This window comes from Dioscorea cayenensis, chromosome 5 (assembly GCF_009730915.1).
Source record: "Dioscorea cayenensis subsp. rotundata cultivar TDr96_F1 chromosome 5, TDr96_F1_v2_PseudoChromosome.rev07_lg8_w22 25.fasta, whole genome shotgun sequence".
In the NCBI taxonomy this organism is placed as follows: Eukaryota; Viridiplantae; Streptophyta; class Magnoliopsida; order Dioscoreales; family Dioscoreaceae; genus Dioscorea; species Dioscorea cayenensis.
The window spans coordinates 25,231,317-25,246,581 of NC_052475.1; the positions used below are offsets into that span (position 1 = coordinate 25,231,317).

At 38.2% G+C, this 15,265-nt stretch overlaps 4 protein-coding genes across 4 annotated transcripts; 3 read left to right on the top strand and 1 right to left on the bottom strand.

Annotated features, from left to right (window-relative positions):
- The first annotated feature begins 2,004 nt into the window (after positions 1–2,004).
- On the top strand, positions 2,005–5,911 carry LOC120261807 (farnesyl pyrophosphate synthase-like). Its single transcript, XM_039269800.1, has 12 exons — positions 2,005–2,193; positions 3,114–3,138; positions 3,346–3,461; positions 3,561–3,647; positions 3,937–4,053; positions 4,146–4,234; positions 4,334–4,385; positions 4,817–4,912; positions 5,002–5,046; positions 5,195–5,284; positions 5,362–5,433; positions 5,530–5,911. Exons 1-12 carry the CDS (start codon positions 2,065–2,067, stop codon positions 5,656–5,658), a joined length of 1,047 nt encoding a protein of 348 aa, XP_039125734.1. The 5' UTR covers positions 2,005–2,064; the 3' UTR covers positions 5,659–5,911.
- A 785-nt stretch (positions 5,912–6,696) lies between these two features.
- On the bottom strand, positions 6,697–7,050 carry LOC120260167 (cyclin-dependent protein kinase inhibitor SMR6). Its single transcript, XM_039267608.1, has one exon. It carries the CDS (start codon positions 7,048–7,050, stop codon positions 6,697–6,699), a length of 354 nt encoding a protein of 117 aa, XP_039123542.1.
- An 845-nt stretch (positions 7,051–7,895) lies between these two features.
- On the top strand, positions 7,896–9,995 carry LOC120260513 (putative pentatricopeptide repeat-containing protein At1g64310). The gene has a single exon (XM_039268000.1). It carries the CDS (start codon positions 7,927–7,929, stop codon positions 9,640–9,642), a length of 1,716 nt encoding a protein of 571 aa, XP_039123934.1. The 5' UTR covers positions 7,896–7,926; the 3' UTR covers positions 9,643–9,995.
- Positions 9,996–11,645: 1,650 nt separating this feature from the next.
- On the top strand, positions 11,646–15,050 carry LOC120260863 (probable LRR receptor-like serine/threonine-protein kinase At3g47570). The gene is made up of 2 exons (XM_039268438.1): positions 11,646–14,440; positions 14,518–15,050. Exons 1-2 carry the CDS (start codon positions 11,683–11,685, stop codon positions 14,931–14,933), a joined length of 3,174 nt encoding a protein of 1,057 aa, XP_039124372.1. The 5' UTR covers positions 11,646–11,682; the 3' UTR covers positions 14,934–15,050.
- The last annotated feature ends 215 nt before the right edge of the window (positions 15,051–15,265 follow it).

The window sequence follows — 15,265 nt, forward strand, 5'->3', positions numbered from 1 at the left end:
TACTTCAACCAGTGCTTACATTGTTTATCTTGGCCATAATCCTATCTCTTGGAGCTCCAAAAAACAGAGAACTGTTGCCCGTTCTTCCACCGAAGCTGAATATAGATCAGTCGCTACCACGGCCGCAGAACTGCGTTGGATTTGTTCTCTCCTATCTGAACTTGGCCTCACTATTCCTCATCAACCGTGTGATTTATTGTGACAATGTTCGAGCCACAAACCTCTGTGTCAATCCTGTGTTTCACTCACGTATGAAGCATGTTGGCTTGGACTATTACTTTATTCGTGAACAAGTTCAAAGTGGTGTTCTTCGAGTCTCCCATGTCTCCGCTTCTGATCAGCTTGCCGATGTCCTCACCAAGCCCATGTCTCGTCAACAATTCACAATGGTTATGAACAAGATTGGACTCACTCCACCACTGTCCATCTTGCGAGGGCATGATGACAAAAATACATGAAGATTGTTTTATGACCTACACTGCAACTTTATCTTCTTGTTTTTCTATTTTGAATTAGTCTAAATTAGTTATAACTTTTAAGCTGTATTTTGTATATTAAAACCATGGCAATCAATGGAAAAGGGTGTGAAAAATATCTTACAGCACTTCTCCCACACTAGTTTGTCCAAGAAACTGGTGCATTATTTTTTTGCACAGATCTCAAAAAAATTAAAAAAAATTAGAGGAAAATAAAACAATGTCCTCGAACCAGTTCACTAGTGGACAATTTATACGGTGCATTAAGGGCCCCTGTTTTCCACGGTTCAGGATAGAATAATCGAGTGCGAAATTACCCTGCCACTCCCGCACCTATTTTTATCCATCAAGCTGCTGTGGAGGGCAACTTTGGAATTACGCGAAAGGTAAGCCTCTCAACTCAACCTAACACAGGATGAATTGGGCATAATATTATAAAGTAAGGATTATTGAGTAATTTGACAATTTGATGTCATTCACGAGGCTCAATAATCACTGTCAGACGGTCATGATTTCAAGATATTATTACGGATGAGAGAACACGTGCTTTTATTTTCGGACTTAATTATTAACCGTAGAATTCTCACGTGACTTGATCTAACGGTTCTGATTTGAGCTTTCCTTCCGGCAAAACCTGGTCAGCACCTCGTGATCCCACATGGGGAACCTCGCCGCACGTGTGTGGTCCCCCACCAATTATTCACTCATTTTCTCCAATCAGACCATGACACGTCAACAATCCTTACAGCGGTTCTTTTTCTTCCTGTTAGACTCCCCGCAGCTGATCAGTCCGATATCTCCGACGAGATCGAAGTGACCCGCTTGTAAATCTCGGTTCCATGAAAGCCTCGAAGACCAAATTCCGGACATTAATCCACACCTCTTCTCACGTGGTTCTCCTTATTCCCACTTCTAAAACTGACCTCGATATGTGACTTAATAAATGAATAATAATAATAATAATAATAATAATAAAACTACAGTAGCTATCATGATTATAATTAATTCCCACTTCTAAAACTGACCTCATGCTTTAATTAATTGCCAACTTAATCAGAACCAGGCAGGTTCAGACATAATAATAATAATAATAATAATAATAATAATAATAATAATAAAAACTACAGTAGCTATCATGATTATCTGTGGGGTTTGCTAAAGACATTGTTGCTAGGAATTTTAGGATAAATTAATTATTTGGTATTAAAATCATAAATAATGATATTTCATTTATTTTGAAAACAGTTTAGTTGTGAGATAACAATATGGGTTTTAGCAATTTTTTTTTTAACTTTTCAGTTAAAAATAAATAAAATCATTTTTAAAATAATAATAAATATATTTTTATTAATACTAATATTTTTAAAATTAACTTTAGAAATTTATGTGGGAGAATAGAAAAAAAAAAAAATAATAATAAGAGGAGGTGGGTCCGGTTTGGTATGAGTGAGATTAATGGGTGAGTTTTGAAAGTGGAAGAACAGGGCTACATATAAATAGTTCGGTGTCGAGCTATTGTTCTCAATTTCATTATCTCTTTCTGCTTTTCCGCTCTGTTTTCTCTCTGGGTGCGACCTTGAGCGGTTTGATGGCGATGGCCGTGAATGGGAGGGATGTCAAGCAGGCGTTCCTCAACATCTACTTGCGCCTCAAGGACGATCTCCTTTCTGACCCAGCCTTCGACTACACCGATGATGCCCGGGCTTGGATCGAGCGGGTAAGTGCTTTTTCTTTCGAGATCCATTTGTTGCTCTTGATTTTTTTTTTCTCTGTTTCCTTTATTGTTGGAATCTACTCTATTTGGTGCTATTTCATGCGATTGCAGTGAATACAATGGTTGTTGTTCAGAAAAGATCCGTTGTGTTTGCCATAAATCTGATATTTTTTTATTCCTGTGCAGACGCTTATAAAGTTTTGTGTTTTGGTGTTTGAATCAAATGATGTTTTTAGCTAGGTGTAGCATTTTGTGGCTTTCTAATCAATAATTTATTAGGTTAATTAGCTGATGGTGATGATCTTTTAGTTTGTGGGGAATCAGGGATTGGGCCCTCCTTCGGTATTTGATGACACTGCAATGGTATCAAAATGCAATCTTTTATTCGGGGCAATGCACTATTTGGTTGACATTGGGAGTTGTTTATGGTAAAGCATTTTTTTTTTTGGTTTAGCATGTCGGGGTTGAATAAACACAATGGGATGACGTTCTCAGAGTGGATGTCAAAGATCAACATTTTAAAATCTTCTTAAAAGTGAATTGGATTAATGGGAAGTGACTCTGATTGCTCACCAATACTGTAGTGCTGTTGTGTAAATCAATTGAGTTTTATATGTAAAAGTATAAGACTCCCATGAAGACCCCTATTCTAAGTAAAAGGAATTTGTGCTCATGGGAAAGACCATTATGGAATAGAAAAGGAATCCAATTTTATCGTAAATCACTTTGCTTCCAGTGTTTGGTTGTTTATATGATTTAATAAAGCTTGATATGGTTATCTTTTCTGAATGGCATTCTTACATTTGCTATCAATACTTTGTTCAATTATTTTTCTCTTTCTTTTGACCTTTTGCGATAGCTCTTTAGAGATATTCCTAAGATGAAGCTTAATTGACTAATTTGTTTCTTTATTCTCTTGACAGATGTTGGACTACAATGTACCACGGGGTAAGGGAATAATTTGCTGAAGCCTGCATTCTTTTTAGACACAAAACTAATTTTGCATCTGTGTATTGTGATTTATAATAAGTTATTTTGTTGATTTTATGGTGTATGAATGTGCTAGATATATTTGAAACTGTACTGGCCTTGGGAAGTCAAGGAAGGTGCATTTACTCTAGAGATTGACTTGTTGTTTGTCTGATGATTTGATAGGCAAGTTGAACCGTGGAATCTCAGTTGTTGATAGCTACAAGTTGCTAAAAGAAGGTATTGAACTAGGTGAAAATGAATTCTTCCTCTCTTGTGCACTTGGCTGGTGCATTGAATGGGTAAAGAACTGAATCTCAAGTTTATTTTTTTGTGTCTGCTTCCAAAACTATGCACCTTATTGTATTGATTTGAACACTTCTCAATTGCATTCCATGCAGCTTCAAGCATATTTTCTCGTTCTTGATGATATTGTGGACGACTCTCATACAAGGCGGGGTCAACCCTGTTGGTTCAGAGTGCCTAAGGTTTGTTTGTCATATTTTACTTTTGTGGTTGTTTCTTTCCTGTGCGTGTACGTGGGCGTCTGGTTGTACATAGTGACTATGTATGAAACATGATTTTTGTTTTGGAACTAATGCTCCAGTTAAAAGCATGAACTATTAGCTTCTTATGTTCCTGCTACTTATAATAATAATGGTTCATAAAATTTCTTGCAACTCATGCTAATTCATGTGCCTTAGCTCTTCTCTAGCATTTGGTGCTTTATTTCAAATTGTTGTTTAAGACAGTTCTCCTTTTGCCTGTTAATTGTAGGTTGGTCTTATCGCAACAAATGATGGGACCTTACTTCGAAATCACATTCCCAGGATACTGAAAAGATATTTCAGGGATAAGCCTTACTATGTTGATCTTCTTGACCTTTTTAATGAGGCAAGTATATTTAAAATAAATCATCTGGGTTGCACTACTGAATTATTGTTTGTTTGGTGTCTTCTAAATCTTCATTGGTTATACATTTATAGGTTGAGTTTCAGACGGCTTCAGGGCAGATGCTGGATTTGATTACTACTCATGAAGGAGAGCAAGATCTTTCTAAATACAAACTACCAGTGTATGTGGAGACTCAAACCATTTGCTAAAATAGTTTCCTTTGTATTTTGTTGTCGAATATTTTAAGTGCTAACCAAGGCATTATTTCCTTTGGATGCAGCTATAACCGCATTGTCCAGTACAAAACTGCTTATTATTCATTTTATCTCCCTGTAAGTTGCATAAACTTCGTGATATATATATATATATATATATGAGTGGTTAAGCTGAGAGATTTTTCTCTGAAAATCTCTCATTCTTTATTCCCCACGTACAGTATCTATCACTGTTACGGTACCTGATTCTGTTATTCCCAAAAATTTTACGATTAATGTTGGTTTGTAGATATTTAGCATGCTTTTACTTTCTTCTTTTTGATTTTTTACATTCACGTAACAAAATGATGCATCATTATGCAAATTTTAAGTGGTTGCTTGCAACTTTTTAGTTATTTACTTCGGAATGTGAATTGTTGCTGCATGCATAGTGCTTATATCTGCTTTTCATGACTTTCAACTTGAAAACTTCACATGTGTTTTATCTGTTTGGTACTTCATTGTTCAGTGTTTGTAATTGTAAGTTTGTGATCATATATACTTTCCAGGTTGCATGTGCTTTGCTGATGTCTGGTGAAAATTTGGACAACTTTGTTGGTGTGAAAAACATTCTTGTTGAAATGGGCACATACTTTCAAGTGCAGGTAATCCTCACTTAATTGACACATGTTTGTGTCCTATGTTAGCTGATTTATTTAGATGTTTTTTCTTGTATCTTCATTGCTCTTTTCAGGATGATTACCTTGATTGCTTTGGTGATCCTGAGGTGATTGGTAAGGTAAATGAATCTGTGCCTTTCAATTGTATTAGTCTCTCAATTTTTCAGATACATGTCCAGTATCTTTATGCTCAACCTATCACATGGTATAGAATTTCATGTTTTGTCTCTTATTTATTTATTTATCAGTGTTCATTCTCTCTCACAGATTGGGACAGACATTGAAGATTTCAAGTGCTCTTGGCTGGTTGTGCAAGCCATTGAGCGTGCCAATGAAGATCAGATGAAAATATTACATGTAAGAGCAGTTTAGTTTGGCTTCCATTTTCATCCTTCTCATGAATAAAAAGTAATGTCTTAGACGTCATTTTCCAGGAGAACTATGGGAAAAAAGATGCAGCTTGTGTAGCTAAAGTTAAAGCTCTATACAAAGAGCTCAATCTTCAGGTTTGAATGTTATGTTTTGGTGCAACAATACCTTGTCTTTGCACATAAGAATGATTCAGGTTCACAAAATTAATCTTTCTGTTTTCTTCCTTTCAGACTGTATTTTCTGAGTATGAGTCCAAGAGCTACGAAAAGCTCATTTTAAACATCGAAGCAGAGCCGAGCAAAGCGGTGCAGGAGGTCCTGAAGTCCTTCTTGCACAAGATCTACAAAAGGCAGAAATAGAAGCATGGGAATCATGCGGCCTCATGTTTCCACCCTCCAGTTATCCCATTGTTCTCCTGTCCCAAGTTCTGTCTTTGTACTGTATTACTCTTTGTCTATCCATGAAGCAATGTCCTTTCTGCTCCTAATGAATTGAGGTTTGCTTGCTTCTCTGTGCCCAATCTTCAGAATGGAATTTTGCAGACTTGCTGCTTTTGATGGATGAACTTGGAACTACATCTTTTCCTTCAAGTTTTAGCCATGTTATTCATTATATATGTGTGTGTGTGTGTGTGTGTTTGTTATTAGAGTAGTATATATATATATATCTGTATATATTAGTTTTTTTTGGAGGGAATTTGGAAAATTGGTAATGAACTTTCAAACTTGGCGGGAACCCGCCAAGTGAGTCCAGGCAAGCAAGAAAGGACAAGATTCATTGCACAAAGCTCGATGTTAAGTTGGAGTTATCCTTTAGAATCTTCTCTCTTATAGGGATTCCCTTTGTTTATTTGTTTAATTTTTTTCATGGATATGGTCCATATGGATCATTTGTGCTTTAATTGTTTGTGAATTGTATGAATGCTTTTGTAATACCACATTGGATTCCCTTAATTGTCACAGTTCATGAATGATGTACTAAGTTCGTCACTTTCTCTGTTGACTGATACTCCATATGAATTTCCTGTCAGTCATTAACCACAACAAGATCACTGGACTTGGTCTATAAACATAATGACCCAGTTTTCTCTGTACCCACCGAATGGGCCCCTAATCTAATATTAATTGTGATTTTCATGTCATTCTAACAGCTAAAAAGGAAAGTGGAGGGGAGGGGGGGCCTCTTCTTATCATCAAGTGGGAATTATTTAATCAGTTCAATCAGTCTAAATCCATAAGTGCAGTATCAGTGTGACATCAAACAAAATGGAAAGAAAGAGAACCTTTTATAAAAACTTCATCATCTGAACATGCATTAATAAGCCACATAACTAGCTAGAAACAAGTAAGTACTACATGAAACATTTTGTACACCACCATTACATGCATAAAATTAATTCAAGTACGTAGCTCTGTCTCTTGGTGGGGAATGAACATGGATTCCAAGTCTGGCACACTAAAGAACTGAATTCCATCCAGACAACATCTAAGAGAAGGCTTCATCTTCTTTGGAGCTGGTGGGCAGTGTTGTTCTTCTGGTATCCTTGCTTCTCTTTCAGTAGGAGTCTTCATGGCTTCAATATCTAGCTTGATGTCTTCTACTTCTTCACTAGAATCTCTTCCTGATATTTTTCTGGTCTTTATTGGTTTGAGAGGAGCTCTTAGTGAGATTCCAGCAATCATCCATATCCTTCCTTCTGCTTCTTGTGCACTACTCACCTCTACTTGGTGCTTGATCTCTTGGTACCCCATATGTGTCTAAGCCACCAAGTCAAAGGATAAGACTTGAGAGGAGAGCTATTTAGCTACCTAGCTAGCTAGCTAGCTACAACACTGAATTTTATCTAAATTCTAAAGCTCAGCTCTCAACAACATGCAAGTAAGTTGGCTAAAGACATGTGAAAGGTTTCAAGGAAAGGGAAGAAGAAAAGAGGAAAGGTTGCTCTATGCTCTATGGTTGATTATGAAAGGACTAGGAAGTTGAAGTTAAGCAGAAGTGCAGTAAAATTCAAGAAGGTTGGAGAGAGTAGCTTCTCTCTTTTCCTCTCTTTCTCTTTCACACTCTATCTCCTTTAAAGAAGAAAGGCAGTGGAGAGGAAAAGGGAAGAAAAGATGGAAAGGTGGTGGAGTTGTTGAAACTTTGTAAGAGAGAGAGAGAGAGTGAGTGAGAGAGAAAAAAAAGAAGAGAGAATTGGTTGAGTGTTGATGAAACTCGTGATAAAGAAAGCAAAGGCGGGGTAACAAAGTAAGAAGAATTAAGGAGATGGTAATGAGAGATGAGGAGGGGCCCGTGAAGAAGTCGGTGGTGGACCCACACTTTGGGCCCATGTACATTAAATATATGGGGCCCTCTTTCTAAAAGACCGTGTGATGTTGTGCAATTGTCACACAAATGCACACTGAATTTAATTAATAGATCGCTGACAAGTTTTATTTTATGAGTACGTAATAATAAGAGACGAGGATGTAAATGTAAATGTAATGTTTACAGGCTTTTTTATTTTTTCTTGTAAATATTAATAATTACTAAAAAAAAAAATATAAAAAAAAAAATTTGGGGTATGCGAGGCACGTGATGAGCTTGCGTTTTAGTTTCGGATTTGGATTTGGATTTGGATCCGATAACGCATGCGCATGAACTTCGTCGTTCTGGGAAGAGGTTCAGAGTTTGGATCGCGATGCGCTCCTCGATTCCTCTCCGCCATTGGAGACGCCGTTCAAGCTCTGTCGCAAGCCAAGCAACTCCACGCGCTTCTTGTCACTGCTGACCACTCTTGTCACCCTTCTCTTCCCACCAAACTCCTCCGCTCCTACGCGAACCATGGCGACATTGTCTCCGCCCGCCACTTGTTCGACCAAATTCCTCGCAAAACCGTACTCCTATGGAACTCACTCATTCGAGCGCATGCTCGATGCCGAGACTTCTCCACTGCTTTCTCTGTCTTCAACCAAATGCGATGCTCTGGGGTAAACCCTGATGGTTTCACCTTTGCTTGCGTTCTCCGTGCATGCGCAGAGCATGCCGACCCTTTTGGTGCTAGCGTGGTCCATGGGACTATGATCTCGACGGGTTTAGTATCTGATTCGATAGCCGGCGCCGCACTTGTTAATTCTTACTCAAAACTCAACCTTGTCAATGATGCCCATCAGGTGTTCGATGAAATGCCTGAAAGAGATTTAGTGTCATGGAATACAATGATAATGTGTTGTTCATATGGAGGAAATGCACACAAAGGTCTTGAGTTGTTTCATGGTCTGAGAGAGTCTGGCGAAAAGCCCGATGGGTATACTTTCACCGGCCTCATTTCATGTTTATGGGGCTCGGACTTGGCTCGTGTTGGCAAAGGGATCCATGGGCTATGTCTAAAAGAAGGATACAGTTCTAATTGCCACTTAAGATGTGCACTAGTAAGCATGTACTCAAGGTGCAATGTCTTGCACTCTGCTTCACTGCTTTTCCGAAGTTTGTCTCAAGTTGACTTAGTTACATGGTCTGCTTTCATAACTGGATTTTCACAAGCAGGACAGTGTGAAGAATCAATCTGTTTGTTCAGAGAAATGATGACCAGTAGTCGATGTGCTGCAAGACCGGATTCTATCTTGATTGCTTCTCTACTTTCGGCTTGCGCTACATTGCCATCTATTCGACCTTGTAAAGAAATTCATTGTTTTGCATTGCGGGTGGGGATCAACTCAAGTGTGTCAGTCTCTTGTGGACTTATTGATGCATACTCAAAGTGTGGCTTTGCGCAACATGGTTTTCGTATATTTGAAATGATGCCTAGAAGAACTTTGGTTGCATATAACACTGTTATATTAAGTATGGGATCTAATGGACTTGGAATGGAGGCCATGCAAACCTTCGTGGCAATGCTGAATGAGGGGCTCAAGCCTGATAAGGCTACCTTCTCGGCTCTTCTCTGTGCTTGCTGTCATTCAGGACTCCAAATGGAAGGTTGGAAACTCTTCAGCAGGATGCACAGTGAATTCGGTGTGGATCCTGAGATTGATCACTATGTGTACATTGTGAAACTACTTGGTATGGTTGGGGAATTGCAGGAAGCTTATGATCTTGTCCAGGCCATGCCTGTGGTGCCTGATTCTGGAGTTTGGGGTGCATTATTATGGGGTTGTAGTATTCATGGTAACAAGGAGTTGGGTGAGATTGTGGCACAGAAGCTTTATGAAATAGAACCAAGGAAAACAGCTTACAGAGTCATGCTCTCAAATATTTATGCTGTTAAGGAGAAATGGGGTGATGTTAAGTATCTGAGGAATGAGATTGCTAAAGAAGGTATGCATAAAATTCCAGGCATCAGTTGGATTGAAAATATTAATTTCTAGCTTATGTTCTCTATATGATGTTTGTGTGGATGGGTGTTATATCTTTATTTCTTTAAAGATGTTATATCTTTATTCTTTTAAAGATGGTAAAACCGTAGAAAAGACTGTAATTGTTGTTATAGTGGTAATTATTTGTTAGTTTAGATTGCTATTTTTATGCTAATCAGATATTGGTTGTCAGATTAATGGCAACAGAAATAATATAGTGGTGCCTCTAGCAGTAATATAACATTATATGCTTTATTGAAATTTTGAGACGAATTTTAATGAGGTTGAGCTCTAAGATGGTTTGAATTTAATCTGGCCTTGAATCATCCACGAGTGTCACACTTCTATTATTTAATTGAACTTAATTAAATTAGAAGTTGTTATTAGCAATGAGTTAATGCCTCTGATGACCCGGTTCTTATAATGTGAGGTTGTGTTTATACATTGTCTAGAGATCTGTATTTGACTCTGATTTGTAATACATGAGCAAGATATATGATAATGTTTAGTTTTTACAACTCTTTCGTTAGTGCAATCCAATTTCAATCTTATATTTATCAATCCCATTTCAATATTGTATTTATCAATCCCATTTTTATCAAGATTTTAAGCTATATTATATCAATATGATATTTAGCACAACTTCCAAAAAATTCTTTGGATGGAATATTTTGTTTAACTAAAAGAAGGAAGATATATGTGGAAGAAAAGGGTATAAGATTAACAAAATAATCGGTGGCCAACACTTGCTTAGTTTATTTATATATATATATATATTTTTTTTTTTTTATTGGGAAAGAAGCTGAACGCTTAAGAAACAAGAAAATAAAAAAAGATACAGATTTAAAAAGACGAGTTCCTCAAAGCAAAGAGGTCTTCAAGCCAAACAGGTCGGTCCTTGCCATGAAGGAAGAGAGAGACAGCTTAGGGTTTGATCGTCTGAAATTTGCAAGAGCATCAGCAAGATGATTTTTTTCACGGAGAATTGTTTCGAAGTTTGTGTGGGAAAACATTCAAGATTGAGATTTCACTTTAATTTTTCAAATTCAGAGTTCACATGCCAGGCGATGGATGGACAGTAGTTTTTCAGGGGTTGAGCGAATCCCGGGCAATCACAATGAATCCGATCTGGACTCCAAGCTCATGTGGCGCAGACACTGAGGGCGAGGTTGATCGCGGCCATTTCCGTCACGAAGAGTGTGTCGAAAGTATCTCCAGCATCCCCTGCGAGAAAGAAATAGTTTGAATTACTAATAATAATAAATTCCTGTCCTGAAGGAGAAGATTTGGATCTCCAAGATGCATCTGTGTAGATAGTAATCAAAGGTGTATTAACAGAAGATAAAGAGTACTCCCACTTGCTTAGTTTTGACAGTAAAGACAATTTTGATAGTAACAAAATAAGGCTCGGGTTCAAAATCTCACCTCTGTTTAACAGCACTGTTTATGCATTGCTTTTTGGCCAAAGTAGTATTTATGATAATGTTCAAATGGTTGCATGCGTGATTGATAGTTATCATCAAAGAATTGACCGAGGAATGACTTGCAAGTCTTAAGTCTTTTTTTAAAAAAATTATTCCAGCTATTGTTTATTATACATAATTACCCTTCAATCAAAAGAATTATTTAGTCAATGATTTAAAGTACATACATGCACACACGTATAGAAAACCCAAACGCAAGCAATTTTGATTAAGCATTGTTGTTGACTCTTGACTGAGACTTTTCCACTGGATCTGAACTCCCTATATCATCTGTTCCGGTGATTCATTAATACTCTATTATCAGGTTTTATCTACAATTTTTTTTTAATGGGTCAATCGTCAATGGCAGTGGAAGGAAGCTTCCATCAATGAAAGAAAAAAAGGATAAAACATCCAAAAATAGTAAAGAAGATAGTTTGACAAAATGCATGCAAAGCTTTTTGACCAAAATGTCATCACAGAACTGACAATAAACCCAGTTGGCTTCCAAGTATTGTTAACAATTTACTTATAAAGAGCATCCATCCATAATCTCTTCTCAATTAATTACCATCATAGTTAATTAGCCATGAACAACTCCTCTCACTTGTTCTTCTACGTACTTCTTCTCAGCTTCATTCTCACCACCTTGTTAGCAAAAGGCACTGATCTCGCATCATTGCTTGCATTCAAGAATGGAGTAACATCTGATCCCACTGGAGCTCTGACTTCATGGAATGAGACTGTTCATTTCTGCAACTGGACTGGTGTTTCATGCTCTCAAAAGCACAAAAACAGAGTAACTGCCATAGAACTCCATATGCTAGGCCTTGGGGGCTTCATATCACCCTCCATTGCCAACCTGAGCTTCATGCAATCAGTTGAGCTCTCTGTCAATGGGTTCTCCAGCGAGGTTCCACCCGAGTTTGGTCGCCTTCACCGGCTCCGGTATCTAAACCTCAGCTTCAATGCACTTTATGGTACTGTCCCTGTGAGCTTGACCAACTGCTCTCAACTCAGAATTCTCAGCTTGTTTTCAAACCAGCTCACTGGCTCTATTCCTGTTGAGTTTGGTGGTGAAGCTTTCCCTCATCTTGAGATGTTGGTTCTAGCTAATAATAGTTTAACTGGAGCCATTCCTTCATCCATTGGGAACCTTTCTTCTCTTACTCTACTCTCTTTCGCGTTGAATAATTTACAAGGAATTATACCTGATGAAGTTGGCAGGCTTTCAAACTTGGTGACTTTTCAAATGGCTGCCAATTTTCTCTCTGGGACTATCCCTCCAGCACTATTCAATATTTCATCTTTGGATTTTTTTAGTGTTGCCAGTAACCAGCTCCATGGCACACTACCTTCTGGTTTTGGTCTCAAACTTCCTGTATTCACAACACTCCTCATGGGGGTTAACAATCTCAGTGGAACCATCCCTGCTTCACTGGTCAATGCTTCTATGCTTCAGATGATTGACTTTTCAGAAAACCAGTTCAGTGGGACAGTGCCCCCAGTTTTTGGAGCCATGCATGATCTGTTTTTTCTCAATTTGGAAAAAAATCAGTTTGAAGCCAGTGATGCCAAACACTTAACTTTCATTGATTCCTTGGTTAATTGCAGCAACTTGAAGTTTTTCTCAACTGCATACAATGATCTTGGAGGTGTGTTGCCTCTATCACTAGCCAACTTCTCCATGGAGGTGAGGCTTTTATTAATGGATATAAATTATTTTTCAGGGATCATTCCTCCTGGAATTGAAAATTTAATCAGTTTAAATAGCTTGGATTTTAGTGGTAATTTCCTCACAGGCCAAATTCCAGAGAACATAGGAAAGCTGACCATGTTACACATTCTGGGTTTTGGAGACAACAATCTCACAGGTAACATTCCATCCAGCATTGGCAATTTAACTCAGTTGTCACAGATCTATTTATCTGGGAATAGACTTGAAGGAACCATACCTACTACTCTGAAAACTCTTCAACAAATAAGAACACTCTTCCTCTTTAACAACAGATTTAGTGGGAGAATACCCGGAGAAATCTTAAGGCAATTCATTTCACTTCAAGTTCTTGATTTAAGTGAAAACTTTTTTAACGGAACTCTTCCTTCAGAGATTGGAAGCTTAATAAATCTTCAACAATTGCTATTGAATGGGAATAGGTTGTCTGGTGAAATCCCTGTGACTATAAGTGGATGTGCAATCTTAGAACATCTGAACTTGCAAGGTAATCTCTTCACTGGATCCATTCCTTCATCTCTGGGCAATGTAAAAGGTCTCAGAAATCTAAACCTTTCCAACAATAGCTTGTCAGGAGGTATTCCTTCATCTTTTAGCAACTTGAAGTTCCTTGAGACACTCAGTCTCTCAAACAATAACTTATCAGGGTCTATCCCCGAGTTCCTGCAAGACTTCAAGTACCTCTCTGTTTTGGACCTTTCTCACAATGACTTCAATGGTGAAGTTCCTGTGAAAGGTGTCTTTGCCAATTCATCTGCAATATTTTCACTTGTCGGAAATGGTGAGCTTTGTGGAGGTGTCCCACAACTTCACTTACCCGTGTGTCCTTCCAAGCCTGTTGAGAAAAGAAGCAGAGTATCTCTAGTGCTGAAGATTGTAATCCCAATTGCTTCCTCTGTGTTGTGTCTTGTCTTGATCTCAATATCACTCTCGGTTATTCTTCGACGGAGACGAGAATCAAGAACAAGAACAAAGTCCCCACCACCCTCCGCTGTTCCCTTTGAAGAGTTTCCAAGAGTTTCATACAATGATTTGGCCAGAGCAACTGATGGTTTCTCTCCCAGGAATCTGATAGGCAAGGGGAAGCATGGCTCTGTTTATAAAGGAACTCTTCATGGCAACACCACCATGCTAGTAGCCATTAAAGTCTTCAACCTTGACACAAGAGGTGCTTCCAAGAGTTTTCTCTCTGAATGTGAATCACTTCGAAGCATCAGACACCGAAATCTCATCCACATCATCACATCATGCGTGAGCACTGATTCAGAAGGCCGTGATTTCAAAGCTCTGGTTCTTAGCTTGATGCCAAATGGAAGCCTGGACTCATGGTTACATCCGGAGGATGAGACGCAAGAACAAAAAAGTCCTCTGACATTGATTCAAAGATTAAATGTAGCCGTTGATGTTGCAGATGCTTTGGAGTATCTTCATCACTCTTGCCAACCTGCAGTTGTTCACTGTGATCTGAAGCCAAGCAACGTCCTCTTGGATGATGACATGAATGCTCATGTTGGAGATTTTGGCCTTGCAAAGGTCCTCATGAACGGCAACTCTTTGCAGAGCTCCACCATCTCAACAGGGATCAAAGGAACCATTGGATATGTACCTCCAGGTATATAAATGATATCATTTTATTGTTTTTTGCTATTTCATATGTACTTATATGCAGTAAGTCATGTGTGCATGCAGAGTATGGTTTAGGGAGTGAGGTGTCCACCATGGGAGATGTATATAGCTATGGGATTCTTCTTCTGGAGTTGTTCACAGGAAAGAGACCAGTTGACGAGAGGTTCATTGATGGTTTGACAATGAGAAAGTTTGTGGAGATTCATCATGCTTCTCCTGAGAGAATCATGGAGATTGTCGATCCATCAATGTTTGCACAAGATGATGATGATGATGATATTGAGTATGGAGAGGAAGCCGTGGCAAAACGCCTAAGAGAGTGCTTGGTCTCTGTTGCAGCTTTGGGTCTTGCATGCTCTGTTGAATCTCCAAATGAGAGGCTTAACATGAGTGGTGTTGCAGGCCAAATGCATGCAGTTAGGAATGTGTTCCTTCAAGTTGGAGTTCATGGAAGTAGAGAAATAGTTCATAAGAAATGATTATACTCATCAAATAGATGCACGCATTGCCTGCATGTAGTTTTCTGCTTAAGGCTTCGAATATTGATTAAGTATAAAATGTTTCAGGAAATATATATATATATATATATATATTACAAGGGATGTAATGAGGTAAGTTGTATTTTGGTATTTGGTATATGTGAAAAACAAAGTCTTTTAAACTGGCTTCTGAGTTATAACTTTTAAATAGGTCTATCTAAGATCGCTTCACATATGAGCCACGAACTTCCACAAGCTCCTGCAACTGTTATGTGTATTAAAATGACTTGTTACCAGTAGCAATACTACCAGTTCTATACCATCAGAATTCA

Bases quoted from the DNA above. Each gene is read 5' to 3' on its own strand.
- LOC120260167 (XM_039267608.1), bottom strand. From the start codon at position 7,050: ATGGGGTACCAAGAGATCAAGCACCAAGTAGAGGTGAGTAGTGCACAA.
- LOC120261807 (XM_039269800.1), top strand. From the start codon at position 2,065: ATGGCGATGGCCGTGAATGGGAGGGATGTCAAGCAGGCGTTCCTCAAC. The intron at 3,462-3,560 runs GTAAAGAACTGA...CATTCCATGCAG, and splicing joins TTGGCTGGTGCATTGAATGG to CTTCAAGCATATTTTCTCGT. The intron at 4,235-4,333 runs GTATGTGGAGAC...CTTTGGATGCAG, and splicing joins TCTAAATACAAACTACCAGT to CTATAACCGCATTGTCCAGT.
- LOC120260513 (XM_039268000.1), top strand. From the start codon at position 7,927: ATGCGCATGAACTTCGTCGTTCTGGGAAGAGGTTCAGAGTTTGGATCG.
- LOC120260863 (XM_039268438.1), top strand. From the start codon at position 11,683: ATGAACAACTCCTCTCACTTGTTCTTCTACGTACTTCTTCTCAGCTTC. The intron at 14,441-14,517 runs GTATATAAATGA...GTGTGCATGCAG, and splicing joins CATTGGATATGTACCTCCAG to AGTATGGTTTAGGGAGTGAG.